The sequence below is a fragment of the Excalfactoria chinensis genome, chromosome 2 (genome assembly GCF_039878825.1).
Source record: "Excalfactoria chinensis isolate bCotChi1 chromosome 2, bCotChi1.hap2, whole genome shotgun sequence".
NCBI classification, from domain to species: domain Eukaryota; kingdom Metazoa; phylum Chordata; class Aves; order Galliformes; family Phasianidae; genus Excalfactoria; species Excalfactoria chinensis.
Window position 1 is genome coordinate 8,867,956 of NC_092826.1, and position 20,438 is coordinate 8,888,393.

Consider the following 20,438-nt stretch of genomic DNA (forward strand, 5'->3'; position numbering starts at 1 on the left):
TACTTACCTGGCAACAATACTCCTGCTAACAAAACCGTCTACAGGTTTAGGAGCTTAAGAGCACTTCTGTTCTGTTAACACTCCTAATTTTACAATGCTAACTGGCAAATATCATCTCTTCTGATTATTGTTTTTTTAAATATTTATCACAGTAATAACCTGGTAAAGTCATTTTCTATTCAGAAGGAGCATTTAAGAAATTAAAAGCCAAGGCAGAACTAATAGAAAATTAGTGGGTTTTTAAGTCATGCAACATTTTCCAGATTGTTCAGTAATTTTTATGCTTCACTTATTATGTGGGATGCGGATGTCTTTTATGCAGCTGCTGTTAAATGCTTAGATTCTGGGCACTCGTACTCCTGAAAGGGGAGAGATCCAACTCAAGGGTACCTTAAAATTTGGGAGAGCCCTAAAGAGTAAACAGTGCTATAAAACTGCTTGTAATAGCTATAGGAGAGGATGTTTTTTCCCTTCCCCTCGCTCCCCAACACTCCAAACCCCAGGTAGTGTATAATGTTATGGCCATCAAAAATCGTTCATCCCTGAAGCTGACTGTATTGTTTCCTTAGCTCTGTATAACAGAACAGAACAAAGTTCTCTGTAAGAGAGGTGCATTAAACTGAAAGATGATGCGTCCAACATAAACTTGGAGCATGATTCTGCTTCCTTTGAATGCAGCTCAGTGGGATCTGGATCGCTCCTTGCCTGGCACACAGACTGCTGACTACAGAGACGAGAGAAAATGTGGTAGTGACCTGCTAGCATCTCAGGGAGGAGGCTGCATCCATCTCCTACAGTGCAGATATTTTATCTGCTGATTGCAAAAAATCCTTCCTGCAGCAGAAGTGAAAGGTCACGTCAAGCACTTCAGTTCAGCCTATCCACCTATACATATCAAACACAAGCAGAACTGGGACTTCTGGTCTTCTGCCAATCTGCTCATAAACTTCTGCTGTGAAAATCTTCTCTCGTATCTTCTTGGACATCTCACCTATTTGCTCAATCTGTACTAACCTGTAACAGCCCCCCAGGCTTCTCTGAGCACTTTCCCTGCTTAGGTGGAGGCAGCAATTAGGAACGTGGTTTACCAGCCCTGGTGTTGTCTGAATGCTATTTGAGAACGCAGTTTACAGTGTAGTGAATACTTCTGATTGCATCAGGCAGATTTTAGAGCTAGTCTGCACTCACAGCCTGCATCCTATGCATCCCAAGAGGCTATTTTATCCATCATACTTTATTTTATTTTTTTAAGATTATTAAAGCCGTATTTCTTATCCTACCAAGTTATGAGAGAAACTGAGTTCATCAGTTTAAGTTAACGTATATACAGCTGTGAAAATGTAAAGAAGAGAAATAAGTTATTGTATACAAATCTCTGAAGTTCTTTCCATTTCTCCTCTTTCTCAAAGTGGGTTTGGGTTATTTTACAGCTCTCAAAGTAGCATCTGGCTTCAGAAAAGAAAGTAGCTGATGTGGTTAGACTTTCAGGTGGCTCGTGTGGCTCTCTTCAGATTGACTGTGTGAGGTTTGAAGGAGAGCCAGCCACCTGTTTTGGTTGTATCTGTGCATTCCTGCTGGCTATCCTGCTCATTCTCAGAACCGTTCCTAGCATAGAACATGTGGCAGCACCAAATTTTCAGAGGCAAGGCCTTGAAATCAGGAGTTGCATTGAGTTCACTGAACTGGTTATTTTGTATGGTGTTATTTATGTATGTTATTTTGTGCTCAAGAAACTTGGAGATGCAGCAGTAAGAGACATCGTTCAGTAGGCAGTATTTGGTGGTAGGTGGATGGTTGGACTGGATGATCCTAGAGGTCATTCCCAACCTTCATGATGTTCAGTGTTCAGTGACACCACAACCTGAGTGATGAAATGAGTGTGGAAAAGGTGAAGCGTTGAGAACTTATTTTTTTCATGAAGATGTGTGTGTGGGAAGGAAACAACCCAAGTCAGTGAGCAAAATGTCATTAAAGTATATCTTTGTATTCCTTAGAGCAATTTGCATACCACACCTTTTGTTTTATGGGAAATGGAAAGCATGATGTTGGCCATTGGGTGCTCCTTCTGCAGGAGGGTCTGGCACCTCAGAGCTTTTATTTATTTATTTATTGCTTACATCTTATAACACGACCCACCTGGGAGGAGATGTACGCATTACTTTCATCAGCAATCCTGTTTTTCACTAAGAAGGAGCTTTTTGCTCTTTCCCATCACAGTTTTGCCAACAGTGAATATTTAAAACCCCTGAGTCAGGCCTTAAAAAATAAATAAGTAAGCCACACAGCTGACTTAAGGTGTGATGCATGTCTTGCTGGCTTTTTGTTTCAGGGTGTTAAGCCTTAACCCTTAGCCCAGAAAGGCCATTGCTAGCATAGACTGCCCCTTCACACATGACAAAGCCCTGGGCTGAGGTGCTCCCAGCTGAGAGTTCATAGAATCATAGAGTGGTTTGGGTTGGAAAGGACCTTTAAGATCACTTAGTTTCAACCCCCTGCTACAGTCAGGGACACCTCCCTCTAGACCAGGTTGCTCAAAGCCCCATCCAGCCTGGCCTTGAATGCTTCCTGGGAGGTGGCATCCACAACCTCACTGTGAACACAACCTGTTCCAGTGTCTCACCACCCTCACAGCAAAGAATTTCTTCCTAATATCTAGACTAAATATACACTCTTCCAATTTAAAGCCATTGCCCCTCATTGTGTTGCTACCTGCCCTTATAAGAACTCCCTCCCCAGCTTTCCTGTAGGCCCCCTTCAGGTACTGGAAGGCTGCTATAAGGTCCAATTGGAGCCTTTTCCAGGCTGAAGAGCCCCAGCTCTCTCATCTCTCTCAACCTGTCCTCATTGGGGAAGTGCTCCAGCCCTCTGATCATCTTCATGGCCCTTCTCTGGGCCTGCTCCAACAGCTCCGTGTCCAGTTGGAAGTCCCAGATGTGGATGCAGTATTCCAGATGGAGTCTCACAAGAGCAGAGCAGAGAGGCAGAATCACCTCCCTCACCCTTCTGGCCACGCTTCTCTTGATACAGTTGGCCTTCTGGGATGTACCCAGGGGTCCTCCTGTTTTTGCAGCTGCCTCACAGGATGGGACAGGATAAATACATGTATATGTGAGTATATATGTATATAGACGTGTTCCTTGTGCTTGCTGGAGGAGGCTGCGAGGCCTGGCAGAGGGCTCCTGGCTGGGATGCCCCAAATGCACCTCATTCCTATAGCCCCCCCCACACACGTTTGGTTCGGAGCCTGGAGAGCTGCAGAGAAAGCTCGGGCGCCGCAGTGAAGATGGCTGTCCCCAGCACGGGCTGCCTCCCGGCGGCCCCTTTAAGGAGCGCGACCCGCAGTCTGCTGGCTCGCCCGCCCGCTTCTGTTTCGCTTCCCCCGCCCCTGCCTGAGACACTCGGAGTCAAAGCAGGTGCATGCGCAGTGTGCTGGCAGCCGGGCGCGCGTGCGCAGTCACCTGCTGGATGCCACCCCTCCCTCCGCGCTCCTCCCCGCCGGTACATCCGGGTCACCGCACGCCCGCCCGCACGGCCGGTCCCCTGTGGTGCTTTGCAGCTCGCCCCCTCCCCCTCCTCCCCCCTCCCCTCAGCGCGGGCGGCTCCGGCGCTGTCGCCATCCGCCCCTGCCCTGCGCGGGGTCTGGCCCGGCCCGGCCCAGGGAGGCGGCGGCTCCGGCTCCGTCCGCATCGCCGGGCGGCTCGGTGAGTGCAGCGGCGTGCGGGGAGGGCGGGTCGGGCTCGCCGCAACCTCCGCGCCCCTCAGCCTCGGCGGCGCGATCCCCCCCCCCTCCTACCACACGTTCCCGCCGCGGCCCGGAGGGGACGGCGCTGCGTCCCATCTGTTGCTCCTCCGCAACTTCTCGCGGTTCTGCCCGCACCGAGGAGCGGCCCCGGGGCTGCCGGCCCGGCACTGCGGGCGGCTGGAGCGGCGGCGAGGCGGGGAACCGGCGGAGGGGACGCGTGTGTCGGCTCCCACCCCGCGTGCGGCGGGCCGTGCGCTGAGCGGGGCGGGTTTGTCGCGGGGACGGCGTGTCCCCCCGTGCGGTACGGCGGCTGCTGCGGCTGTCGACTAGCCTTGGGGTAAGGAGAGTCCAGCAGTTCGGAGGTGGTTCTCGTCTCTTCGTTAACCGGCTGATAGAATCATACTGTATTTAGATCTGAATTTTGATTTAGGAATACCGGCGTGTGCAACTCGGTTCTGTCTTGTTAGTTTGCAGTTTGGTGTAATATCATCTTGGGGTCTTAGAATACAGCAGCCTTCACAGACTCGTCCTGGATAAAGAAACCGAGAAGCTGTTGGCTGTGGAGGTTCACGAGGAATTTTCCTTTTTTCCTGTTCCATTGCATGTGGATGTCAGTGTGGCAGCTCCTTCAGGTGTGGTAGCGATGTCTCACCTTAAATCCCTCATTGTGAATTTCTCGTGGTGTAAAGTAGAAACGTAGGTGTCACCTCAACACGCTTATTGATCCTTAAGCCAGCAGAACACTGAGGCTGATGTGGTGATCTGTCATCTTCCCTATTACCAGCTCTGCAAAGTTTGCTGTCCTCAAACTTCTTCATTTCTCCTTTTGCACGAACAGCTTTCATTACTTGGGCTGGTTCCTTAGATCATGTTTATACAGTAAACGAGTGTTTTCTGTAGTAGTGGGCTGTGGCAGGTGAGGGTATTGGACATGAGACATTCAGCCGCTCAGCTGAGGTTACTGCTGTCAGAGTTGGAATCTGCACCAACCTGTCAGCTGCAGCCTGATGTGTTTTGTTACAGTGAGACACACCGCTGGGCTTCAGAAAACATCTTCAGCTCTGTGTTGTAAGGCTAATGATACAAACCCAAATGACGTGAGTGAAACGCTGCTCTTCTGCGGAATAGGAGCGGGTTTTGTTTGACATACAGAGAGTGCTGCATTATTGAAACAGAAGCTTTTAGTGGAAGCATAGATAGCATTTTATTGAAGTCAAGCTGTGAGGTTTCTTTTTGCATACATTAGCTGTCAAAGAATAGGGACAGTGGAAAGAAACAATCCCAGAATCAGTTCTGAAATATCTCTGTCGTGAAGCATTGCCATTGTATGAAAGTGAGGAACGAATCTGATCCCTTTCTGTTATATAACTCCCATTTGTCATCAGGTGCTCTAGATTTTCCTCATTGTTTGCGGTTTAGCTGAGGCCACCTGAGGTGAGTGATTATTCAAAGGTTCTTCTGAAATCCTCCGCCTCCTCACATGAAGCCTTTCCTGCAGGAGCCCGGCTGTCTCTTGAAATGCAGTGATAGCTGGCTCTTTCTTGCAGATGTAACTGTTCTGTTCTAGCTGCAGTGCTACATCATAGCAGAAGGATTAATTTAAAGTGAATTGACTGCAATGCTTAGCACAAGTAGTTCACAGAAAGGTATGTGGAGAGCTTCATAAGAAGTCAGGAGACTGACACCTTGAGTGATGCTTATTGGACACCTGTATGAGGAGATGGAAGGGTGGGGAGTGTTTGTGTTGCTAAATGCTGTGTTATTGAATGATACAGTAATAGAGGTCTGTAATTTGGAAAGCAGTATGTAGGAGGGCCACTTTGGGTTTCTGTGCCTGCTTAGATGTAGTAAATGTAAATGTAGGCTTTGTATCTAGGGAGAATACAGATGTGCAGGCAGCCTGCAGCACTGTTGTGTTGTTGCCTGCCAGCTGGGGGCATGGATGGGAACAATCACAAAGGAGAGATAAAACTTACATGCAGGAAGTCAGATTTGTTTTTTAGCAGTCACTGAGTACTTGTTGTTGCTTCTTAAGGAGCACTGCTAAAAGTAAGTCAGGGTTATCACCTTTGCCTGCTCTTCCTGAAAGCACTCTCTCTTTAAATTACAGCAAGAGTTGTAGTCATTGATGTTGGCAGGCTTAAGTTGAGGAGCGTGGCTCCTGGCTCTTAAAACTCACGTTAACCACCCTGAAGTATATTATAAATAGACAGAGACAGAAAGAAAATAATGGAAGTACATCTTCAAAGCTGAATATTTTGAGTGTTGTGAAATTGCATCTCCTGGAGTCTTAGTTGTTAAGAAACGTGATGCAGGTAAGGTATGAGGCCCAAGTGAATGTAAGTGCTGAATCCATGTAAGGCTTGAGTGTCAACATTGCACTCTTGCAGTTAGCACCAGGATGCTGAGGTGAAGAATCTTCCGGTTGATTGTTGTGGTCCTCCTAGGTCCATCAGAATGGCTTCAAGGGGAATGACAGTGAGGGGATGATGCAAGGAGTTAAACCCTGGCAATTAATAGCCCTGGCATCTGGAAGTGGTAAATCAGGCAGGCAAGGTAAGGTTAATTTCAAAGCATTTTCTGGCTGTAAGCAGTGACCAGTTGTCTGTACCTTTTGACATCTCTTCAACACCCATTCATTTGCATGTATCAAGAATACTTGTGAGGAAGGACCATTGGCTTAATCTTTATAAGTCTTCCTTTAATATTAATCCTGTAAGGAGTATTTATATAACTTTCCTTGTCATTGGGTAGTTTAATGCCTCTAATAAAAGTCTGCTTTTCACATGCACAAAGACATTGGCTTGTTTGCTTGCTGTTGATTTCAGGATCTTTTATAAATCCACCTCAGTTTCTCTTCTGCGGTTCAGGAATGTTCTCTTGAGTGCCACAAGCTGGCTGCTGCAGCTGGCAGAATGCTTCAAACTGTCTGAAATTTGCTGAGAGTAACAGGCTGTCTTCTATAGGCGGTGTTTTACATTTGCTGTTCCGCTGCCTATTGGAGGTAGCAGTACTGCAATTATATAAACAGCAGAGCTTAGCAGAAACCACCAACAAACAATGAATAGCTTTAGAATTGACGAGGTAAAGCTGGAAGTATTTTTAGTTACAGCACTTTCTCCTGTGTTCCCCATCTCCTGTGGTTTTAATTGCATTCATCTTTTTAGAACTAGCATTTTGTCTCTTCAGTCACATGGAAGCCTGACGTGCAGAGAATACCTTCACTGTGGAGACAGTGAAACCAGATGCAAGCAAAGCAATTGAAAGGTGAAAGTCAAATGGTGTGTTGTGCCTTTTGCTCTTGATGGCTTGAGTCTCAAGGTAGTTCAGAGACAGTCATAGATAAGAGGTAAAGGCTGATATGTCCTTCCACTCTTCCAACCTTTGTCGTTTGCTTATGCTGTCAGCTTTGTTTGCTGTTGCTACTGACTATCGTATGGTCTTAGTTAAATGCTTAATGGTTTTTTATCTTGGGTTAACTCTAGAAGTGTAGAGGCTGATCATGAAGTTAGGATTTCTAAAACACTGTGAGGTGCCGGGCTTCTTTTTTTAGAGTTCTGTAGCTGTTTTATGTGTTTGGGGAAATTGTTTACCTGATTTACTGTAACCTAAATTCTAATACTGCCTTTGGGGAATACCATGTGACTGACCAAAGTCAGTGGTTTTTCAACTACACAACATCATTGTGAATCTGTAGGAGGAATCAGAGACTGAACATCTCTGAAATTAAATAAGTACTAACTCCATGTGTATAAACACTGCTTTCTTCTAATAATGTTTCTACAGGAGGCTTTTGTTTCACATGTTGTAGTGGAAGTGAGCACTATGGTTTGTGATCTTATTTACTAAGTGTTTGATGCTCTGGCTTATGGTTCTGCAGCACTTGGGTTTCCCAGGTGGTCTCAGTGCAAATAGTAATTGGGTCTGGGACAGCTTAGCTTGTGAGATTGAGTGCATTCAGTTTGGTGTGGCTGTACTTACTAAAATAGCCTACCTTGCAAAACAGGCCTTCTGTCTGCCACCCACACCAAACCCTAAAGCCTCATCTTGTGGGAGTTAATACATTGGTCTGGAAGGCCGATTCTCATCAACATAAGCTCCACCTGAATTGGTGACCACTAGGCAAAAGAAGTTCTGTACCAACAATCAGTTTATGTATGAGGAAGTGGGGCAGGAGGCTGTCCTAGATACATCCTTAAAAGCCTTTTTACATCCGCCTGCATACTTAACCATTCTCTGGTTGCACGAAGCTGCTCTGTGAGTGAGTTCTGTTTATCTGGAGTAGTTCAAAAGCCTCTTAAATGCAGCCAAGAGGCAATTCTGGTTCTCCTTCAGCACTTGATGATTAAATTAAATGGAGTGTTAGGGTGAGTTAACTTCTTCTAGTGTGCTGTACAAGGTAACAGATGAGTTCCTAAGAAACTGAGTTGTAAATTAGCTGACTGGTAAGCCCTGTTTCTGTGACAAGTGGGTCTAGCAGTTGTATAACTTCAGAAGTCAAACGTAATTGAGTGCGCTTCCAGTCAGGTGTGGCACTGGGAGACTACTGGTTTGGATTTGTAGGACTCCAGAGGGTAACATCCTCATAGACAGGGAGATCTTGTGCTGGACAGCGAGGTGCTTGCTTCTGCTTATGTACAACATTAATCTTTTTTAGTGTAAAAAGTATAATTTTCTGCTTTCTAGGCTGTCTGTTCAAAGGCACTGATAGACTGAAATCAATTTAGAAGAATGACTAAAATATATCCATAGATCTATTTCTTAAAAGCAAAACAAGCCTTCCCTGCTTACTGTCTGCCTGCGAGGTTTTAATCTCACAAAGTGTGTTCTAGGCAAGAGCTTGAAAAGCCAGTCCATTTCTTTTTTGTTACATTTGCACCTTTAATGTGCTGAGACATATGGTTATTTGAAACTGTCCCTTCTTAATGTGGAAGTGAAATGTGTAACCACCAGACTTCACCAAGCTTTGTCTTGAAGGTAAAACTGCTGACGTTTTATAGAAATGAGGATCATATGGACAAGATAGAGCATTGCATGGGGACTGATAATGAATGGTATTTAATTGATTTAGTATTTAGATTTCCTACTTGTTTTTTTTTTGTTGTTTTTTTTTTTTTTTTTTTTTTTTTTCATGAAAAGATGTTTGTCAGTGAAACATCCAATTGAATTGTAATGGTAGTTTTGTAGTTTATTACATTGGGTGCTTCTTGTGCTCATGTGCAGCTGGCTGAAATGGTGCTCTTGTGAGTGCTGAAGTAGTACTTCATGTGCTTTAGCAGGGCTTAGCTAACAGGATGACGTGCCTTGTTGGTATCTTCTAGCCTGAAGTTTAGAGGGTGATGTTCCAGCAGCTTTCAAGCATCCAAACAAACTCAAAGTTGTTTTCTTTTCAGAAATCTATTTTTAGCAACATTCAGACTTGTTCTGGAGAATCTTCTATTACTTCTTAATAAGCATGGAGAAGAGTTGTGTCCCAGGAGGTAACTGTTGCAAGTGAGACTGGTGGTAACATCTAGGAAATGACAGCATAATATGCTATTGATTAAGACTTTGAGCAAATACTGTTATATATTGATGTTAATATTGTGTCAGGTGTTCAGAAGAGTTTCAGTCAAAGTACTTCAGTAGCTGCCAAAAGTGAGAGTTGGGAACAGATGTTCTAACTGTATTCTTGAAATTTTTTGACAGCCCTTCAAACAGCTCTGGTGTGCCTGAGCTCTGCAGCAGGGTGTTTGTGCTGGGTTTCTGCCTCCTGCTTCACTCCTCTTCCCTTTCCTAGTGCAGAATATGCTTTGTTTTGACTCCATTACAAGCCTATGAAAACTCATTTCTAATAAACATTCATCCAGTCAGGCAATGTAGGGGAAGAAAAGCTGGAATGGAGATAGTGTCTGAGGTGAGGATTGGTAGCAGTAAGCCAGGAGGAGCAGCAGCTCATTTTGAGCTGAAAGTGGGGAAAAAATGTGAACTAGAATCTGGGTCTGAGCTGGGGACAACTTGTTCTTTCCCTCCACCAGTTTTTGAACTGGGAGCTTGTGGGCTGTGTGAAGGCTGTCAGTGTGGTACTGACTGAGGGAATGTATAGGAATTATGATGTCAATCTGTCAGCAGGTTGGGGTCAAAGGGAAACGGGAAATTGCTGGATGAAGAAAATGTGGGATGAGAAGTATTGATGGAAGAAGCAAGAGGGATTTGGGTCTCTTGGACAAAAGATATGTTGGAAGAAAAATTAGGGCCAGAAAACTTGTAGAGGTGGACAACAAATAAAACATCTGAGTCTTCTCTCCTACCATTCATGGATGACGTATCTTTGCCACTTCAACCTGATATGTGGTACAGTGATCGAAACTAGTGCAGTGAGCAGATGGCTCTGCTTCCATTCACGTGGCACTTAGCTGCAAGGACGATCTGACTGGACTCATCTCCTAGTTAAGGCTATATACTTGTTTTTCTTCCTATGATTTTGGAAACAGAGCACTCAGAAGGCAGCCTTGAATCCACAGTTGCATCTATTGCTTTGGTTAGGACCCCTGTGTTTTTTATCCCCAGGACAAAGTGACTAGTGCTTGTTTTGTTCTGTCCTTCAGTACCTTGCCAGATTCTCTTCAAACCTTACTCTGGAGATTAATTTTCTCTTGGATAGTCTGGTACTGTTCTCTGTACAGTTATTTGTTACTGGAACGGTCTATTGAGATGAGGAAGTGGTTTGCTTCCTATTTTACACATGAGCAAAGGCACGAAGAAGAGAAGTTCAGATAGTTCTGCATGCGTGGCTAGAAATGACTGAATCCCCAGTCCTTTTAGAATAGCTTATGTATTACAGCCACATCCCTGTCAGATGCGCTTCTGTTTTCTTGCTGAGGTTCCATTTGAGGACTTTTTTTTTGTTTTTTTTTTTTTGTCTCTTTGGATTTACAGCCACTGAATTGGAGAATGCAGCAGTGAGCGAAGTCTTTTAGGTAATTGCAGCAGCAGAACACGGTTGTGTCATTTTGCTAGAAAGGCAAACTTATTCCTGGCATTATTTTTTCTTCATTTGCTTGCTCAGAGAAACGAGGAAGTTCACAAATTCTGATGTTGTGTGACTCTCAAGAACTCATACTCCGGTATCAGGAACTCCCACAAACTTCTGATATTGATACAGATAGTGGCGTTTCCTGCATTCCTGAGCTGTACTGTAGTCATGCAGCTTTAGGGTCAAACTTTCAGGTACTGTAAAGATATATCTGTTAGTATTCAGACTGTAGGCAAAGTCCTGGTGGTAGGGCAGCTTTATTAGTAGAGTTTGGGATAACCAATTCCTTTCTCTCCTGTTCAATGAAGGAAAAAGGGATGAGCTTGGTTTTATTTCTCAGATCAGGCTCTGTTTGAGCCTTCCATATTGCTCTGCTTAGCTGTTCAGTTTGATAGGCAGCCCTGCTGGATGTAGTAGTCACTGGGAGGGAGGAGCTGTGAGCACTTTCTGTTTTGTAGAGCCCTGTGGCTTCTCACGTTTCTCTTAGAAGAACCATATCTGTTTATTCTGTCACTGGAAGGAAGGGTAAAACTCCTTTGCTATTCTTTTTTGGATCCTCCTACTAACTCGTTTTCCAGCTTTGCCTTGGGAGCTTCTGCTTCAGATAAGTACTATGAATGTGGCTCATCCTGGTTAGAAAGCTGCGTAGTATTTTAAAGAGAGGAAAAAAAGAGTTTACTCCTGGGTAAAGAAAAGAACAGCAGCCTCTGCTGATGGAGCTGTGGTTTTTTTGCCTTTTCTTGCCAGGCCTACTGTGTTGGCTTCTGTTCAGTTAATGTTTGGCTGATCAACTCTGCAGCTAGCAGGGCTAGGAACGCTTTGGCTGTAGGTTTCTCTTGAAGGCTTTGCATTCACTGGCAGTGAATACCTTGAGTCTTTAAAGCAGAAATTTCTGCCCTGTGAGGGAGGAGAAGATCACAGGAGTAGTTTGGATCTGAAAACTCAGATGATACTTGGGGTTTTTTTTAGAAGCACAGCTGGCTGCTGATGTAACAAGCAAATTGAGGGACTTTCACATTGAATAGCATGTTTACGTTTGTAAAGGGCACAGGAACAAAAATCTTAAACAATCGGAGCCTTGGGTGCTGTTTTCTGACCTTACACAGGCTTTCTGTGTACTGAGTTCTGTGATCTGTCAGCTCTGCCCACCTTCACTTCTGTGGGTGGATTTACGCAGTTTAAGTCTCTTCAGTTCAAGTAAGAACTGTAGTGACACTTAGTAAAGGAACATGAAGTGCAACATGCTGGAGCATAGCTACGTGTGGGTGAGTCAGGCAGGAGCTGGGAGTAGCAGCCCTAAAAAAGAAGAGGAAGTACAGTCATTATAAAACTTCATTTTAAAGACAAACAAACAAACCCCAGCAGCCATCTGTCAAAAGAGGTTAGGAATGTAATAAACTAATATACTTACTGTTTTATAGTTACTTTCTCTATATAGATTGCATGTATGTAAATATATAAATATATCGACATCGGATATGCACCCATATAGTAGCATATGTGTCCACATACCATACAGTATAGTCAGCTGTATCATAGAACGGCTTGGGTTGAAAATGACCACACTGATCATCCAGTTTCAAGCTCCTCTGCTATGTGCAGGGTCTCCAACCACCAGACCAGGCTGCCCAAGGCTGCATCCACCCTGGCCTTGAATGCCTCCAAGGATGGAGCATCCACAGCCTCCGTGGGCAAACTGTTCCAGTGCATCACCATCCTATGAGTAATAAAAATCCTTCTAATATCTAACCTAAACCTCCCCTGTCTCAGTTTAAGGCCATCCCCCTTGTCCTATCCATATCTTCCCTCTCCTCTTTATACACTCCCTTCAAATATTTGAAGGCCACAATGAGCTCTCCCCAGAGCCTTCTCTTTGTGCTGAACAATCCCAGTTCCCTCAACCTTTCCTCATAGGAGAGGTGCTCCAGCACCTCATCTTAGTTGCCCTCCTCTGGACCTGTTCAAAGAGCTCCGCACCCCAGACCTGGACGCAGTACTGCAGATGGAGCCTCACAAGAGCTGGGTAGAGGGGGACAGGTACTCCAGTAGGGCAGTTTGGAGCCCAAATGAATTCAAGCTGCTGTGGAACCACATGTATTTTTAGAAAACTAGTATTTTAATTGCTGGATGAGATACTGAAGTGATTTTCAGGCCTCTGTTTTGCTGTGCCACCGCTATAGGCTTTGCTTATGCTCTTGTTCCATCTGTTGGGGGCAGGTCCTTTTTGCCAGGTAATAAGAGTGTATGCACTCATCAGAGCACGCTGTGTGTTGCTGACAGTTGTCAAGAAATAAAACACTGACTGTAATTAAGTGCAGTTTTCATGATGTGTCACTTCTATGGCACTACCACGGTGATTCAGTGCTTCTTTGTTTTGTTGTCTTGTTGTGTATGTAATAGATTCAGAGAAAGAACTAAAAATCACTTCATACCTTCAAGTAATTTGTATTTCATTCCCACAACTGTAAAGCTTTAACTTGCTTAGAGAGCATCATTTTCAGTCCTGGTACCAAAGCCAGATTGTTTCTTTAAAATGAAAAGCACAGTTGTTGTGCTTAGAACTGGTCTGGTTCCTGGCTTTAAATCAGAGCTTTGGGAAAGCAAAGAGCAAACAAAAAAACAACTAAAGATATTTGCTTTAGTCCTGGTGAGCTGCTGCTCTTGGCAAATGGCAGCGGTTCCTTTTTGTCGTGTGTTTGTAAATTAGGAGAAACTTTGTGCAATAATGTGTGATACTTTTTAATCATGTTTTTTCTTATGATTGCTGTTTTATGGTGATTCTTAAGTGTATCTTTTTTTCTAAGGACAGTGTTCAGTGTTAATGAAAGCTACTGTTTCACTTCATCTTTGGGAGTTCAGAGGAAAAAAAATGAAGATAATGAATACAATCCTTGTTAGATGACTGAATAGCAATCTCATTTAGGATAGTGTTTAATAAATGACCTATTTCTTCCAAAATCCTTTGGACACTTGTGTTGGTTTTTGTTTGATTTAAAGCTGGTTTAGTTAAGACATTCCTTTTTTTCCCCCATTTCCTTAGGAGGTCTTGGTCCATCACTTCATCTGCTGCCCTTCACTGAAGGAGAGCACCTAATAAAAGTGTTTTTTATTTCATCAGCCAGTAATTGTGTGTAACATCATCTCTTCATTACTGCTGTCAGCTGTGCTGAGCTCCATAAGTTGCTGAGACTGCTATTACAGGATGGGCTTATAATGGAAACTTGAAGTCTATGCTGCTTGTGGGCAGTGAAATAGAAGTAACTGGAAGGTAGGCTTCATGCTCTTGTCTCATGTCTGGTTGGGCAGTTTCGTTATTGCTCCGTCCTTTCTAATCCTCTTTTATTGGACATTTATTTAGAATGTTCTTCTTGCTCATACCTCAGGAAATGTCTGTCATAGGGAACATTCTTTGCGTTTTCCTTTTTGACCCACCACGCTTTTCTCTGCTTTGTTCTCCTCTTTATATTCTTAGCAACAAAATGGTTGGAGTAGCTGCTACTTGCAGTAGCTAATTTGGTAGTGTGATAAGCATGGTTTTTATCCAGGCGCTTCCTTCGCTGAGCATTGTTAATGCTTGTAATCATCTCTGGAGGACTGAGGCTAGAACTGCCTAAAAAATGAAATAGTTTAAATTGAGCTCAATAGTTTGAGTTGAATAGTTTGAACCTTTCTGCTTTGTTTTTTTTTTCTGCCACCTTCTGACTGCGCAGATTTGAAGATGGAAGTGAACTCATTGGGGTCTGCCCTCCAGTTCCTCACATGGGGTAGGTCTGGTCAGAAGGCCAGGCTGGTTCTGTTATAACTGTGTGTGTTGAACTGGAGGTGGCTTTTTCCTTTCCGCTGCAGTTGTCAGGGTTTTTCAGTACTTGTAATTGGGGCAGACTGTGCCTGCGGGAGTTTAGTTTTCTGACAGGTATTCTTTTTGGGTCTGAGTAGGTTTTATGATACGGAAGTGACCCTTTATTCCTCTTGGAAGTGCAACAAGCTCTGCTCTTACCCATTCCAAAACAGTGCTAACTACTTATCCTAGTAATTAGGATAAGTAGTGTTTTATCACAGGCTGTAGATAATACTTGTTGAAAGATGCAGATCTTTGTTGTCTCCTGATCTTCATAATGACAAAGTTCTGCGTTACATCAGGGTAATACTGAGAATGTAATTGGGCTGAGAGTTAAGATGACTTTTTTTATATGCCCGTGTCCTGTAGGTTAATTATGAAGAGAGGACTTTTGCAGAAGTTTCTCTCTAACACAGTAGATGTGTCCTCAGTACAGGAAACTGAGTGACTGCTTCCTCCTTCACTGTAGCACCTGCTCCAAATAATTGGCTGTGTACCTTGCAAAGTAGCACTGATTTAGTCTTTAAATAGAAATAGCGTGGTCATTGTTTTAAATACGCTGCATTGTTGTTTAATAACTTCAGAGAAATAAATTTGGGAAACGCTTCTAGAAGTTGCAGCCCCTGAACTGTCTCATGCTTAATGAGCCGTGCACCATTTACAGTTGATTGATGTGTATCAATTTAATCTAAATCCGTGTGCAGTTTGCAGAAAAGCAGAGTACGTCCCAAGGCTGAAGTGGTTCATCGGAGCAGGCAGGATGGAAATGCCTTGTCTGTTTGCCTGGTGATGGGCTCGGCTCTGACCAGCTATCACATTTATAGGAAGGTGATTAATTTGTGTGTCTCGTTGCCCATATGTTGACTCTTTGGAAGGTGAATCCCAAAGGCTGAATTGTTCTGATCGTGCAAGTACATGATTTGGAAGAGATATGTCCATTGTGGTGCAATGAAATACTATAACAGTATATTGTGTAAATGGAAGTAGCTGTCAAAGGTTTAAACTTTGTTTACACTTAATAGTTTTTTCACTTGTCCCAGTTCATGTACCAGTTACCCCACTCTAAATTGACTAGGGAAATTGGTCTAGATACTGACCAAGGGGACTCTACCCACATTAACTCAGGTCTGTTAGTGTTGATGCAGAGGAGGAAACAAGACAAGGAATGTTTGTTCTGCTGGCAGTCACAGCTTAAAGTAAAACAGGGTAAAAGCTTCAGTTTGTCTGGAGTTTTAGAGGGACTGAAGGAAACAAATGCATCTCTTAATTTTATACTGAAAATGCTCTTCAGAAAGGCTTTCTGTTGCAATAGTTGAACTTCCTACTTCTTCCCATACTTGACATTTGTTTTTAACAAAGTAATTACAAGGAATTGGTTTGCACTCGCTCACTTCTAATAAATGTTAAAGCTTTTCATTTATCTGTAAAATCCTTTGGCAGGCTTTACTTCTGGCAGACGAAAAGGTGTGCAGTCCTCCTGTCTGTGTCGCTGTGGGAAATGAGCCAGGGGATTGAACTGTGGCCTGTGTCAGTGCTGCTCTCTCTCAAATGTGAGCCTTTTCCATTAAATATCCTTTTTTTTTTTTTTTTTCTTTTTTCCTTTCAACATGGTTTGTTAGCTTTCTAAAAGGAGACCTAAGGATGTGACTCAACTTTACTGAAGGAAGGAAACATGAGATGTAGCTGTTCTCCTGTTCTGAGCTTGCAGCAGACCTCTGCAGAGGGCTCAATATGGTTGTTAAAAAATGTACAACTGCTCATGGGAAATAAGGAAAGCGTAGCTGTGTGGATGTTCTTGGCTTTATAAAAAAGATGTAGTCATTAACACCATCTTGCATGCAGGTAAAATAAAGAGCATCCCCCCTGCTTTATTCAAATCATTTGAATCTGTAGAGTCTGAAGTCCTGTTCCCCCTCTCCACCCCACACCCCACACACACTCTCCACAGAATGCCATGAGCTACTTGCTATCAGATAAGAGTTGGAGATGGCTGATCCACTATAGTTGATGTGTCAGCAAGCAGGCAAGCTGTGGACAGGGGGACATCAATAGTGTTAGCTCTGCTCCAAATAGAGTCCTAAATCACTTTCATTTGCCAGTCTGAATGCAATGGATTGTGTTCTGAAGTGCAGCTTTACAATGAAGAAAATAACCAGTAAAACCCCAAACAATCAAAAAGCCCAACACCCTGGTGGCTTTGAAGAATTAGCTCTTTCTGCTCCTTGGGCAAGGTGTGAAGTAGATTTTCACGCATGGCATACAGATGCCAATAACAGACCGAAATGATCTTGCTGTTCCAAAACACAGCTCTGCTAGCTGGACCCATAAAATCCTGCAGCCCATTGATCAGTCACTAAACTACCTTTAGCACTGCCATCTGAAGCTGTTGAAAGCAGGATTTTATTTCTTTTTAAGACATGGCTGGAATCCGTGCAGACAGTCATCTTAGCATTCAGTGCAGCTGAGGAAAGTGGAAATGCCCAATGTTTTGGTGTGCAGACTAAGTTGTGGTATGATTGAATGGCTGATGCAGGACTTCTACCCTGTGAGCTTATTCTTCATCTGTTTTGGTGCTTGGCAAGTTTGTTCTTTAAGGAACGGACAAAGTGAAAAAAGAGGCCTTCAGGAAAGCAGAGATGGGAATAGGTGGCAGAAGAGGGGCTTCACTAAAAGCTCACATCTGTACCATCATCACCTTTTTCTGCTTGTTTGTAGAGAATCTGCATGCTGTTCAGAAAATGGCTGACCTAGTTTCTTGGCTAGTGAAGCAGTATATGTGCCTGCTTTCTATTCGTAGATCAAGCCGATGTTGAAAACTGTTTAAAATCTTGAAACATAAGAGATGGGATACTAACCTACTTACCTTAGGCTTTGATTTCAGTGCACTTGAGAGGTAACGTGATAAAGATATAAAACAAAAAACATGGCCTAAGCTAATGGGAAATGAATAGCTCTTCATGGAATGTGGAGTTGACATTCAGTTTTCAGGCAGTATGTTTAAAATAAATTAAATCTGACTTTTAAATTAGTTACTGTATGGGGGAAAAAAAAAAAACAAAAAACTTTGGCGCTTGCTGTCAGTGTTGTTTGAAGAGACTGAAGATGTTCATGGCTATTCAAGAGTCTTTTAACTACCTCTGAGAGAGTACCAAGCATCTGCTGTTAAATATCTGCTGTTGGGTGAGGTGGACATTTGATGTGGATCATTTTGGCTCTTCTCTTGCCAGAAAACCCCCATCTGGATTCTTTCAATGCGAGGTAGTGGATAGTTATCCAAGTTCACTGTCAGTATTATGCTGCAATATAACAATCCTTAAACTCAAAGGGAAAGTTGAGGTCTTGGGTTTGTCCTCTGTTCCTTGCTTTTTATACTTGCTAAAAAGATATTCTAAGAAAAAAGAAAAGAGCCTTCGGGTAAGAAGATATTCATCTTTAAGTGATGCTGTATTTATAGCTTCTGTAAAAGTAAGAACACTTCACTGTTTGTTAACCTGGCAGTGCTGAAAATCAGTGTACTTGAAGTAAGTGCTTGTTGTGATACCAGTTGTGAGGTTTCATTTTAAAACCAGAAAATGAGGTTAGGAGGGAAACCTGTCCTACCTTCATGAAGCACACTGGGTATGATACCCTTTGCCTTGAGAGCTGCTTGTAGGGGTGTCCCAAATCAGAACAAAGTAGTAAAGATGCCAAAGCGTTACTCATTCTTCCATCATCTTGTGCATAGGGTGGCTTCTCAAAGCTGCTGATATGGGCTGTTTATACATAGCTCTTTTATTTCTTCACATTAGTACACTAGATAGCATCTCTTGCTCTGCAAATCCAAACTTTGTGATGGAATTCAGGCTTCTGTACATCTTTTTGCTGCTGTGTTTGGAAGGAGAAGCTCAAATTAACCTGCTGAACAGAGGGAAAGGAGTTCTCTCCTCTTTATGTAAAGCCCATAGTACTAAAGTGGGGTGGGGGCAGGAAGAATGCCAGTGCCAATTACCAGCTACAGCAGCTTTCAGAGAGCTGTTGGTAACGTTACTCAGTGCTAAACAGAGTTGTTTTGTCTGGAATTTCACAATTCTGCTTGGTGTAAAGATAACACACTGCTTATTGGGTGGTTATTTTCCAGTGTTAACGCTCTGCTTTTCCTCCCCTTATGTGAATACTATAAAGCTCAGTTGTTGATACTGTCTGTGTGAAACCAGAAAGATTTTGCTTTTTGAAAATGAGACATTACTTCTATCAGGCTTGGTTCAGGTTGGTTTTGTTGAAGTGATTCCTGTTTTTATTCAAATACTGTGTAAGCTGATTTTTACCTACTTTAGTGTCAGTAAGGGGGAGCAATTTAATGAACATGTAGTTGAACATGCCTATACAGCTAAACCAAAACGAACTTAACCTTTCTCCTACTGAAACACTGTGTCCCAATCTGAAGGACATCAAAAGGCAATAAGATGTATTGAAGTAAGCCAAAATTCAACTCTGCTGCAGGTGCCAATCCTAATTCTTATTTTCTGTACTGTTGGTGTAAGTTGCGTAGCTGGAAACCACAGCCATAAATGGTGCTGGCAGTTGGTGAAAAAAGGGCATCCTGAAGGTCCAGGGTATTAATGACTTGCATTTTTATATCAGTAAATGAAATCTGCTGGGGGGTTAAACTACATGTTATTTCAGATTCTGATCTGATTTACAGTGGTGCTGTGCTTCTGATTTAGTCAGGAAGCTGTCCCAAGACTGACTTAACTCTGTGCTGTGGTTATTGAGATGTTTGACTGTCACCTCAAAGCAAACTGGAGGTGAGCACCAGCCTCCTCGGTTAATTCTGGCAAACTGTTTAACTTAACAATGATTGAGTAGCTTATCTTTGTAGGGCTTCATAATCACAAAGAAACCCAAAGCAAATCTCTACACTGCATCTTAGTTTAGCTCCGGTGTGAGTTGTATGAGTAACAAAAACAGCGGGTTTAAAAAGAAAAGAAAGCTGTTAATAATGGATTTTATAGCTTAAAAGTATGTTGGCTGCCGAGTTGGAGCTTTTGAGTGTGTGTGTATAAAGATGGGCAGGGCACGGCTGCACTTTGAACTGTGGAGCAGTCCATTGTGTCAGCTCCTATTGGAGTAATTGACAGAGTGCTACAAATGGTGCCAGGTGATGTATTTTGTCATACTACATATTTCAGCAAAATCTGTCTCTGTGTACTGACAAACCCATCCCCTTGTGTATCTCAATGCTCATTAAATGTTGTTTGAAAGACCAGGGTAAGTTCTGCGGGAGATAGAGTGAAAGGCTACTAAATGGTCAATATTAGTAGCTGACAATGAAGCTCTGGTCTGGAAACTCAGAAGATTAGGCAGTCTCACTGTGAGCTTGGTGTTCTGGTGGTGCAACTGTGTCATCTGAGGAACTTCAGGGAATTTATAGCCTTGGTGTTATTGTGGCATTTAAAGGATAAGTTAATAGGGGAGATGTCAGTTATCTTTGGGAGCTCTGGGGAACTCTGTTGAATGAAGTATGAATGCTTAAACAGAAGTATCTTTGAGTGTATGTAGTGGTAATGTGTTGACTGGCTGTCATGTGTTTTGAGTTCAGGGCTGCATGTTCTTGCGAGTAAGATTACTCTGAAGCATGGCTATTTGTATGAATGATAAAGCCTTTCAAATGAAAATGGGTGATGAAGGTTGCTAACAAGAAAATGAGATTATTTGAATGGTAAGATGAAGGAAAGCTCTAAGTGTACACAGATAGTAAGTCCTGCAAGAATGCTTGACAGGCAGGACTTATCATTCAAGAAGCCAGCAAAAGCTTGGCTCCAGCATAAAGGCTATTTGACCTGTAACTACAGCTGCTTTATTGG

The 20,438-nt window shown here is 43.2% G+C and overlaps 1 protein-coding gene across 1 annotated transcript in view; it reads left to right on the forward strand.

Annotated features, from left to right (window-relative positions):
• Positions 1 to 3,417: 3,417 nt before the first annotated feature.
• Positions 3,418 to 20,438, forward strand: part of CYRIB (CYFIP related Rac1 interactor B) — a 71,200-nt gene continuing 54,179 nt past the window's right edge. Inside the window, 2 exon segments of the mRNA XM_072329400.1 lie at positions 3,418 to 3,638; positions 3,640 to 3,701. Of these exon segments, the coding sequence (XP_072185501.1) occupies positions 3,418 to 3,638; positions 3,640 to 3,701 (283 nt within the window).